At 34.0% G+C, this 10,970-nt stretch overlaps 2 protein-coding genes across 5 annotated transcripts; both read right to left on the reverse strand.

Moving 5' to 3' along the window:
• KINESIN-13A (P-loop containing nucleoside triphosphate hydrolases superfamily protein) lies at positions 1 to 5,052 on the reverse strand. Of its 2 annotated transcripts, XR_013684357.1 has the most exons (16): positions 4,758 to 5,052; positions 4,503 to 4,632; positions 3,982 to 4,255; positions 3,482 to 3,703; positions 3,114 to 3,305; positions 2,851 to 2,952; positions 2,691 to 2,768; positions 2,489 to 2,570; positions 2,237 to 2,399; positions 1,812 to 2,153; positions 1,503 to 1,721; positions 939 to 1,419; positions 746 to 811; positions 439 to 648; positions 194 to 343; positions 1 to 81 (listed from the first exon to the last, which is right to left on the reverse strand). XR_013684357.1 is itself a non-coding variant. In XM_079001135.1 (15 exons), the coding sequence occupies exons 3-14, from the start codon at positions 4,192 to 4,194 to the stop codon at positions 466 to 468; spliced, it is 2,343 nt and encodes a 780-aa protein (XP_078857261.1). In that variant the 5' UTR covers positions 4,195 to 4,255; positions 4,503 to 4,632; positions 4,758 to 5,052; the 3' UTR covers positions 1 to 343; positions 439 to 465. The 2 variants fall into 2 exon arrangements, 1 of the variants encoding a protein (XP_078857261.1); XM_079001135.1 differs by having other exon boundaries at positions 1 to 343.
• A 1,084-nt stretch (positions 5,053 to 6,136) lies between these two features.
• Positions 6,137 to 10,748, reverse strand: LOC145053131 (bZIP transcription factor 68-like). Of its 3 annotated transcripts, none has more exons than XM_079001138.1 (13): positions 10,500 to 10,748; positions 9,936 to 10,052; positions 9,756 to 9,812; positions 9,578 to 9,655; positions 9,167 to 9,256; positions 9,006 to 9,065; positions 8,726 to 8,919; positions 8,515 to 8,569; positions 8,370 to 8,412; positions 8,057 to 8,286; positions 7,198 to 7,275; positions 6,826 to 6,951; positions 6,137 to 6,657 (listed from the first exon to the last, which is right to left on the reverse strand). In XM_079001138.1, exons 2-13 carry the CDS (start codon positions 10,011 to 10,013, stop codon positions 6,538 to 6,540), a joined length of 1,209 nt encoding a protein of 402 aa, XP_078857264.1. In that variant the 5' UTR covers positions 10,014 to 10,052; positions 10,500 to 10,748; the 3' UTR covers positions 6,137 to 6,537. The 3 variants fall into 3 exon arrangements, with proteins under 3 accessions (XP_078857264.1, XP_078857262.1, XP_078857263.1); XM_079001136.1 differs by having other exon boundaries at positions 8,057 to 8,292; XM_079001137.1 differs by lacking the exon at positions 10,500 to 10,748 and adding an exon at positions 10,139 to 10,454 and having other exon boundaries at positions 8,057 to 8,292.
• Positions 10,749 to 10,970: the final 222 nt, after the last annotated feature.

The following is a 10,970-nucleotide window of genomic DNA, read 5'->3' on the forward strand; positions in this document are numbered from 1 at the left end:
TAATAAAAACATCGTTACATTGCATAACAGAAAAAAGAAAAATGAAGGTGAAAAGTACATTGCTATTTCTTGCATTTAGCCCTATACATGATATGAAATAATAATTATAAGTTTCATGGTGTAGGAAGGTGTAATTCAGCATTACATATATATAAAAAGTAAAAAACCAAACCAGCAGAGCAGCAAGCAATACCTTGTGTTTTTCTCTTTCTTTTTTTTTCCACTTCTTCACAAAAACACCATTCATTCAAATCAAAACTTAACCAACCAAAACCAAAACCAAAACCAAATGCAATCATTTCAAGTCTCCACACTCACATCACAATCCACTCTCGTTCGATTCCTACAATGAAAATGATGAGGCTGATTGAGGACATTTACGTCTTTTTTGCACATGAGAGAGAGAGAGAGAGAGAGAGAGAGAGAGAGAGAGATTACAAGGGAAAGTGGAGTGGGGTGTGGGTATTAGCGAGGTAGCCTCTTACGGCTGAGAATCTCCTGCTCCTTGAGGCGATGCTGGAACCTGGCAAGGCGAGCTTGGAGGCTCACAAGACTTGCTGCTTTGCGTGACAGCACGAAACTTAACTGAGTCACGTAGTTGTCGATAAGGCTTCCTGGTTTATCAACTTCTGCCAGCAGTTTCATTTCCTGATTTCCATTCCATGTAATAACTAATAAGTAGTCTGTCTATTCTTTTTTAATTTTTATACACACATCAACAATATTTAAACAGTTTTCTCCTTACTTCACGGACTATTTCCATTGTATCTTCAATCTCTTTCCTGTGCGCCGCAATTAAAGCTTCTTCTTCCTACAAACATCATCAAAAATATATATATATATATATATATATATATATATATATATATATATATATATATATATATATATATATATAGTTCGATCCCTGTTGCTTACGTTTAATTACTAGTACTGACCTCGAGTATTTCATTGATATTTTCGTCATGAGGCTGTTCAACTTCGGTTTGTTTTGATGATGTCATCATATAACTGGGTTGTTTACTACCCACACTTGAGAAAACATCACTACTATCCTTCTTCTGCCAATTAACACCACTTTTTCTTCGAGGTGGCGACACTTTTTGGACTGTTGTTTCTTCTGTATCATTTGAAGTCAAATACGCGTTTCTTTCCTTTTCAAAACCAGAAGCCTGCTGCCAGGTGTCATCGCGGGTGTAATTTGAGGATGATGGAGGAAGAGGTTGTTGTTTATCGAAATCTGAAGAGATGCTGTCTCGTTGTGGCTGTGCACCTCTTCTATTACCTGTATCTGTAAATACTATTTTTGTGTCTTCGTTGTCAGAGAGGCTTAGTGTGTTTGCTGATGATGAGTCTTTTGTAGTTGTTTGTGAGCTTCCAGCTTGATCTTTTTTCGAACCTTTTGAAAGGCTTTTAACTCTGTTGTAATATCAGATACATAATCAAAGAAGTGGGGTTTTTGGGGTGCTCATAGAAAGAAAAAAAAAAAAAAAAAAACATACCTATCAGCATATCTCAAGGTATTGAGAGTGTGTTCACAAGAACCAGCATTTGGTGAAATGCAAGATATCATAACAGTCCTTGAGTTTCCAACAAACGAATCGCGAAGAACTTCAGTCAGTTTGCTCCCACGAAATGGGATATGAAGCTGATCATTATCAAGTGCACGAATGCACTCCTTCAGAGCCAAAAGACTCTTATTGATTTCAGCTCCTTCAATCCTGTAACAAACACATTACAAATAAGGAGGACTAAAACTGCAAAAGAAAAGCTTTGGGGACCAAAATTGTAATTTTACTAAGAAAAAGTACCGTGTTTGTCGGTCATTATCGGTAGTATCAGCACCTCTTTCACTGCCAGCAAGATCAATAAAGGAGATTTTTCCAACAACTTTCCCACCCTTTTCATTTCCATCATTATTATTATTATAATTATTCCTTCGCGTATCTTTTACCTCATTGTGCTTTTTAATAACTAGTTGTAATATAGCATGTGATCTTGAAGACTCCTCATTAGCTCCAGTAGAACCAGTACTTCTAGCAGAATTCCCTTTTTCAATGTATTCTTTAACAATTTGTACATCCAAAACTTCAAATTCTTGCAATCCAACTATGCAGACCTGTTGTCTTCCATCTTCTCTCATGCAAAGTTTCCTACATAACACCAAATTAAAAAATTAAAACTTGCTTTTTCTTTTTCATCCTTTATTTCAAGATTTTAATTATGAAATACTGACTTTCTATCGCTTAGTAGATCGTAGAGTTTTCCACCATAAATTTCAAAATAACTTAGCCATAATTTGAACTTTTGATTACGATATGCTGGCTGATGTAATAATCTAACAAGATCTTCTGCAGCTCTAAGAGGTAATGGTTGCATTGTGTATGTCTTCCCACTTCCTGCAATAAATATTTTCAACTCAAAACCAAAAATATAAATAAATAAACAAAAAGAAGCAAACCCTTAACATAAAAGAACAAGCATATACCTGTCTGACCATAAGCAAAACAAGTTGCTTTTGTTCGCTGAAATATGATAGGAATGATCGGCTGTACAGTTTCACGATATACCTGTTTCAAAAAAATTCAAAAAATAAAAATATATTAAACATTTAGTAGCAAAAGCCAATTGGAGCATATTTGGATGAAAGCTTGTACTTTGGGATTTCTTTAAGGAAAAAAAAATATTACCTCATCATTGGTTACTTGCTGATCGAGAACAGCATCAAAACAGAACTCATGCCTTTCAACATAAGCAGTAAGGTCAACCTTTGAAAAAAGTCAAATGTTAGTTTCTAATGTCACACATGAAGATTTATATAATTCCATCTGAACACTCGTATATACAAACCTTAAGTTTGGGTTCATGAACAGTTAGACTGTTGTCACATACACTCACAACATCATCCTCCTTGCGAGAAAGTTCCTTCTTATTCAGTGGTCTTTTGCGCACCTGAAATAAACATAATTTCTTTTCACTCCCAAAAACCATTTTAATTCATAGGACATGAGGGGTATACTCTTCTAACAATCAGTTACTTTTGAATTTTGTCATTTCAAACTATAACTATAAGAATGGTATATAATATGGTTGATAAAATGAGAGCTACATACCACGACTTTAATCTTGGCCACATTATTTTCCCTTGAGCTGATTTCTTTTTCAAGTGTTGGTAATCCAAAAGAAGCATCTACATCTTTTTGTCCTCTTTGTTGGCGATATGGAAGGGTATCTTGGTCATTTTCGACTGCTTTAGTAACAGCAGGCATAAAAGGTGATTGCTCAAATGGTTCTGAGTCAACATTCTGAAAAAAAAAATCAAATATGATTGTTATATGAGTCGCCAAACACAAAAAAAAGTACTTATGCAGGATTCATTCATGTTGACCTTAAAATATACATCCTTAAAAACAATCAACTAGATGTCATTTATCAACTTGCATAAGGGCTAAAAGGTATAATAGAACAATGAAATGCATACCTCTGTAAGAAGCTCAGTGTCATCCATAGCATGTAAATCCAATAGCCCTGCACCAAAATCACCCCTGAAATCCGGAGAATAAAAACCATCTGATGCACCAATTCCTCCAGAGCCTTGAGTTGTTGGAGAGAAAGGCTCAGAACCAGATTCACCATTGAAATTAAGGTTCCTCATTAATTTAAAAAGCCTTTGCTTTTCTTCAGCAGATTGTGCTCCATACCCCTGCAAACAACAGACGTAATAACACACCACATTAAACAAACATCATAACCAAATGGAATAGAGTTTCTGTATACTTCAACACACCACAAGAATTTCCTTAGGGGGTTGGAGAAAGAGGCTGTTAACACATAACTTATTGGTATGCATCAAAGTTTTATTCTCATAGGTCATATGTTTGAAAAAAAGGGAGAAAATGGGGAAATGAAAGGAAAAGGTAAATGAGGGGATTGGGTAGGAGGCGTTGATTAAATTCAATATTAAAGAAAATCTGAAAATACCTGCATGAGGAGATTGGGTAGGAGGCGTTGATCAATCCCATTTGATGCCACAGGTGAGGCCAGATGCTGTAGACCTGCAGACTGGAGCCATCTTGCCATTACAGCATCTCCAGCATCGTTAGCAGAACCTGCATTGTGATGGGACCCACCATCTGCAGATTGATCATACAGAGAAGTTGCAGAAGCATTTCTCTGTTGCATCTGGCCGCCCATGTGGCGCTGTAATCTGCGTTGGGGAGCCAACTTTTCTTTGAGGTTTAGTTACAGAGAAAGGCTTCAATCATGGAACAAACAAACAAACAAAATTAGTTAGATATATGATACAATAGAAGACAAGTAACCCTTATCCGCAACAAGCCAATTCTCCATATACACTTTCTAATTGCAATTCTATCTTGAATTCTCTTTGTCTTCATGTTACAAACGCTGATGAACACAGAAGGTAATACCATCTCTTATATTATCATTTCCAATTCCCAATTCACAACCTCCCCAAATGTTAGCATTATAAAGATACATACCTAAAAATGAGGGAAACTTCGAATTGAAGCGAGATTTGAAGCGTTTTCAAATAGAAGTCCGGTTCAGATCAGATAAATCTGGAAATCAATCGATTCTCGAGCATGCAGATCAATCCCCTTAACCAAATCCCTACACATTTCAATAACAACAAAAGAGAAGAAAATGAACCGAATAATGCAGACGCAAATAATCCTCCAAAGTTACATACTCGTATAAGAAATTACAAACATTACAGATAATTGAAATAGACGCACCTGTTTGAATCAGAAAAAAACGTAGAAATGAAAATCGGGATGGACGAAAAGGCAGATCTACAGGTAGTTTGGTTAAACATAAAACCCTAGAATGGATTACGTGAGATTGATGTGGTTGAGGAATGAGATTTCCATGTGCGATTATGATGATAGGGGGAGGAAGGCGTACACAGCTTTAATGGCTTTTCTTCATTGTTAATCATATAATACGCAGATACAGCCTTTGTTACAAAGCCTCTCTTTCTCTTTCTCTCTCCTCTTTCTCTTTCTTGTGTATATTTTGGGTGGACGGTGAGTTGAAGGAGTGCGTTAAAAGTTAAATACGCCTAACTTTTAAATATCGTTTTCATTTTAATTTTGAAGTAATGATAATAATTATACAAATGTTTTAAAGATAAAATGAATATAATAATAATAATAATAATATACTAATATTTTCATAGCTCATAGGGTCACATGATTTAATCATAGTTATATTTAGTTACTAACCAATATGGATGGTATTTATTGGTGATAAACGAGGATTATTAGTCAACAAAAGTTGTAGGTCTATAAATTAAATGATTGTTGTAAATTGATCTGACACATATAATGAAAACGAATTTATGGATTTTATTATTGGTCAAAAGTCTCGTTGAGTTTGACACCAAGTCAAACATAAGATTCCTCCACATTATTTTTAAATATATGTTGGTTTTTAACATTCTACAATTAAACCTTTTTTTTAAAATTAGAAAAGATTGATGAAAGTATGATGTATTAATATCAAATTTTGGATAAGCGAAGGATCGTGTAGTCATGCAGCAAAAGAATCCCATTGGTATGAGAAGATAGTAGTCATTTTCTTTTAAATTTATTTGATCCAACGTATAGCTTTACACAAATAATTTCACATGATAATCAAGCTTTTCAAGAGGCCTCAAGAATCACTTTTACTTGAAATTTTACAAGGCAAGAGAGAGGGTTATGGAGGGCTATAGTAAGTTAAAACTTTCTGCATATCTTGACTAAATAAAATTCAACATAGACAAGGTATGTTACCCCTTCAAATTCGTCATTCGAGGTGTTTTAGATCAAACTAACATTATACGAGTCAAATTATATTTTTTATTTTTTGACTAAATCTAAATGTAATTCAATGACTTAATCAAATGTGAGTATATGGTTGCTAGTGTCTCACGTCTTTGGTTTAATGTAGAATCTAGTACAAAACAGTGCATTTAATAATTGATCTTGAGTGAACCCAAGGACTAATGTGACATTTTAACTAAAATCCACAATAACAACTTTTTTAATATCGATAGGGACTACCTTCTTAATTCAACCATAATTTATCAAAAGATAACATCGATCTAACCAAAGCATTCAAATAACCCAAATGCAACTCACAAACCACAATCATATTTGATCATATTTAAGTACATAAAATGTTGAAAACCAATTAGATACCAACACCCTTTTTAGCAATACAAAGGGTACGGGAGTAATTTCACACTACCGTTCTACATATCATCCGGGCTCATCGGGCCTTAAAAGATAGGCCGATCAATAACATTGGATGACAACAATTAATTTGATAGTTATTTTGCATATCTAAGACACTAGCCAGACCGGTCTGAATCTAGCCAGACCAGTCTGAGTCTAGCCAGACCGGACCAGGACTATCTGGTCCAGTCTGCCCGGTCTTAATGTGAACTCTACTACTATGTAAAACACGGTTTTTTTGTTTGCTAATTTTTCGTTAAGTTAAGCTCCCGGGCAACTTGGGAAAGGTGGAAGTTCATTGATGATGACTTTGGGCAAGTTCTATCTGCCTGCCCGAATTATCTTTGCTGCCCGTTTGTTGTTCAGTCCCATCAGAGGTTAAGTCTTCTTGCCCGGGAGTTTCCCCTAGTCGTTCCTGTAAAAAAAAATATGTGTGTAGTTATTACACAATATCTTACCTTTTTATTAATTTATACAACAATGTTTTACTCTTTTACTAATTTACTAATATTAATATATTGATATGAATATGATTTGTATATTAAATTATTAATGTTATATGTAATTTAATTAACATAGTTACCTTAAGAGACGCGTTTTGAGCAAGAAGTTCCTCATACTCGGTTCTAAGGCGACCCACTTCTGCTCTAAGCGAAGAATTTTCATCCTTTAAAACTTCTGCCCGTTGCGCCAGCTCATCACATTCTGCCTGACCCCACAAAAGTAGATATTATTATTCGTTAATGTACTTTGTTTTTTACTCATAATAGCAATGTACTTACATTTTATTTACTGATGTTTACAAGTTTCATGTTACATATTGCTATAATTGGTAAATAGATATACATACATGGCTATTATAGGTAAGGAGTTCCAAATATGTAAATTACAATTATAATTATAATTATAAAATAAAATAAATTAAAGAATGTTGCTATTTTAGGAAATTTACTACCTGTTTGCGCAATCTGGATCTACGAGCAGATTCCCTATTAGATTGCTTCCTTCTCTGTCTTTTTAGCTCCCTTTCATCCTGAAATAAAGCATCGAGCAATAAATAAGACTTTTAAAAACTAATGTAAAATTATGATTTATGAAATAGTTTAAAAAGTTGATAAATTTATTTATATATATTGATTGCTAAACATAAATTTATCCGCACGCGACAAGAATATACATAACAAATATTACACAATAAGTTACAAATTTTAATGATAAAGTGAAGAAACAAACATGCTACAAACACAATGCTAATGATAGGATTTGAAAAGGGTATTTCAGTTGGTTGTGGAAATGAGGGAAGATTGGAATTGAAATTAGATTCCATGAGTTTATCAAAGGAAAGATGAATTCCAGCATTGGTTGGATTTTGTGAATTTCAATGGAATTCAATTCCAGTCAAGGTTTTACTATTTAGCCATTTAGGTAAGTGACTAAATTAAAATATTTTCCGTGATGAATTTATAACTTCAGTATGTTAACATAACCACAAAATAACAATAGTTTGTAATTTTGTATACTATTAATATATATAGAGAGTTGTAATCCCTACCATTTTTAACGAATATTAAATTACAATGTACTCTGAATGCCATATAATACCAAATTAATAATAATATAACAATGATAACATATTACAATTATTATAACTACATGACAAAAGTTGAATTTTTTTCTTATTGCTCTCATCTGTGGAAAAAGACGTAAATACCCTCATACTCAATTTCATCATACAAAATAACCCTAGAAAGCTTGTCTAGTCGCATTCAGTCTATATAATTAATCTACGAAAATTAAAAATAAAAAATGAGAACCTGAAGCCAAGGCTGCAACTGCATGTCCCTTGAACCTGTAGTAACCATCCCCCCTGCAACTGGAGCAGAAGTAAGCTTCCCATGAATATTGGAGGAATTGGTCCCACTCCAGTAATCCATACCAATATTTAAGTTGGTTGTGGGACCCACAACCATTGTTTGGTTGTTGCCCACATTTGGTCCTCCATTTTGAGAAACATGTCCAGAATTTCCATTTTGGGAAGCTTCCCCTGTAGCTAAAAAGTCATTGTAATATTATTATACAGAAGTTGCTTTAGTAACATAAAGCAAAAGAAACTTTATTGGCTCAAACCTTCAATGGAATCCTGCCTGGATCCTGATTTCATTTGTGAATCCTGAAGTATGAATATGAAGAAAAAAACATGTATTTGATATGTGAAGAAAAAATAACATATAAACATGTATAATGTAAAAAAGTACTTTGCAATGATACCTACATTTTCAGAATTGCCATCACTTCCTTCACTTGAGCCTTCACTTCCACTCTCAGCACTGAAAATCCAATATCAGAAAAATAAAACTAATTTCAGAAAGATGAATAAAAAGTAAAACTCACTATTATAAATAATCAAAAGAGAACAAATTCCAGAGTTTCTTCCAAATGTATATACACATAATAACTAATGTGTAAGGATATACTCACTATACCTTTTAGGATAAACTCCATTAGCAGATGCACCAGTTTTACTCTGTTCATTATGTTTGCCAGTAATCATATTTAAACTTCCAAGACTACCCTTTGACCTTTTAATTGGAAGTTTTTCTTTTTCTTTTTCTTTTTCTTTTTCCTTCCCATCTGGTGACTTACCATCAACTTCTGTATTTCCAGGAGTATTATTACCCTACATGGAGAATTCAAATTTCATGATCAAAAAGTTATATATTTTTCACTCTTGAAAAAAAAATCAAACTAATTTAGGCAACTCACGGAAGCCTCAACAACACCATTTGGAGAAGGCATTGCATATGGACTGAAAGGATATGACCCCTGGTTAAATAGTAAATACATAATGAAGTTTATAATTATTGTCTTTTAGAAAGTAAAGAATTTAGTATATTAATATATTATTATGATTAATAAGAAGATACCGGAGGCATAGATGGATGAGCATAAATGCCACCAGGTGGATACATTGCAACATATGGATGAGGTGGGGTACCATATGGTGGCATAAGATGCTGCAATTGCACATAGGTATCAGAAAAAAAAAATGGAAAATAATTTCAGGATGAAATGACTAAAAACTAAAAAGTAATATGTTCTCTAAGCTAAATAGGACTTTTTTTTTATAATTCAATGATGTTTAGTTGGAACTTGGAACTATTTATGTTGAATTGAGGATCTATGATTCAACAATGTTATCCAAATAACTGGTAGAGTTCCAAATTTGTTTTTTTTTTCTTTTGTGGCAACAATGTTGATTCATTGTTCCCTGATGAATAGTAATTGTGAGATAAATATACATATAATCTAAATTAAGAATATGTAAAGCATAGTACCTGAACCCCCCACATGTATGGGGGAGGAGCTTGAGGGCTTGATGCCATGTACCCATGTGGAGGCATATGAGGATAAGGCTGTTCATGTTTTATAATTTATATACCATGTAGATTTAGTAAAATATCCCAAATCTTAAGAAGACCAAATTATCAAAGTTGAGATTTTTTGAGATGAAACCTGAAACCCTGTCCAATCTGGATTGACTGTACCAGTGGCAGTACCTGAAGTCTGCTCCTGAATAAAGTATACAAGATAAATCCATGTTACCAAAGTACATTGTAGCTACATAAATATGGAGCATGTTTATGCAACAATGCCTTTATAAGCCTAAAAATGGAGAAAGAGAAAGAAATTCACTTGGGAATTTGGTGTCTTTGGCTCCTTTGTGGAGTCTTTTGCCTCCTTGGCGGGTTTATCCATCTCACTGCTTCCCATTACTCAAAGGAATACAGCTTGAAGTATCCTGCAACCATCCTACAATGGATTTGAGAAAACATACATTAATTGATGGAAATAAGAAAAACATAAAAGGGTTTACAATTTGAAGAAGGTAGGGTTACAGATTCGCCTGAATTGGAATGGAAGCTCTAATTCTGCACATTTGAATTGGTCCTCTCAAAACATAAATCAGAGATTCTTACACAGTAAGAAATAAAAAAATTTCCTAATCGCCATATATGGGAATTTGATCGAATTCCGATGCTAGGAAATGGCATTATCGTTCATCAAAGTCGAAGGTGACATCACGCCAGAAAGTATTATACTTTCATTTAGAAAAGGGAACTAACTTTCCCCGAAAATTTCACAAAATAAACATAAGGAAAAGAGATTTAAAGTGACTAATCAAGAACCCTACATAAACTGCACTGAGGTTCAACATTCATGTCGCTTAAATTATGAGCTTTGGATGAATCAAATTACCGGAAAACCTTGAGAACAGAAAATCAAACACGCCGAGCTCTTTGCAATTGCAATTACAACCTAGATCAAGCTCGAAACCCTAGTCACAGAAAGATTAAACAGACGGAGATGAGAAGGGGGGTTTTCTGGAGAGATCGCATTCAAATTCGCGTCGATGCAGGTATGTAGAGTCTTCTCTGTTTCACGAGAGAGCTACGAATTGATGTAAGGTGATTGTGACTAGAAAGTGATTGATCAAGCGTTGAGTTTGTTTCAACGGGTGGATTTGGGTGTAGCCCATAACATAATAAAAAAATATGTTAAAATAGTACATTTTTAACATAAAAACCAGGATAAATGTATTTCGCCCTCAGTTGTAAATAATGTTAGGCGTGACGTAGCGGTAATGTCAAGTCTCAAGTTTTTACGAGGTGTGATGAGTCATATTGTTTATAAGGCATGATTTTAGACAACAATTTTGTATATAATTAA

This window comes from Lactuca serriola, chromosome 5 (assembly GCF_051521515.1).
Source record: "Lactuca serriola cultivar US96UC23 chromosome 5, Lser_US96UC23_V15, whole genome shotgun sequence".
In the NCBI taxonomy this organism is placed as follows: domain Eukaryota; kingdom Viridiplantae; phylum Streptophyta; class Magnoliopsida; order Asterales; family Asteraceae; genus Lactuca; species Lactuca serriola.

Coding starts and splice junctions, on each gene's coding strand:
- LOC145053131 (XM_079001136.1), bottom strand. CDS start 10,013: ATGGGAAGCAGTGAGATGGATAAACCCGCCAAGGAGGCAAAAGACTCC. Junction 8,920..9,005: donor ATGGTGTTGTTGAGGCTTCC/GTGAGTTGCCTA, acceptor TTCTCCATGTAG/GGTAATAATACTCCTGGAAA. Junction 8,293..8,369: donor CAGGCAGGATTCCATTGAAG/GTTTGAGCCAAT, acceptor ATGACTTTTTAG/CTACAGGGGAAGCTTCCCAA.
- KINESIN-13A (XM_079001135.1), bottom strand. CDS start 4,194: ATGGGCGGCCAGATGCAACAGAGAAATGCTTCTGCAACTTCTCTGTAT. Junction 2,953..3,113: donor TGGCCAAGATTAAAGTCGTG/GTATGTAGCTCT, acceptor TGTTTATTTCAG/GTGCGCAAAAGACCACTGAA. Junction 2,571..2,690: donor AGCAAGTAACCAATGATGAG/GTAATATTTTTT, acceptor TTTTTGAAACAG/GTATATCGTGAAACTGTACA.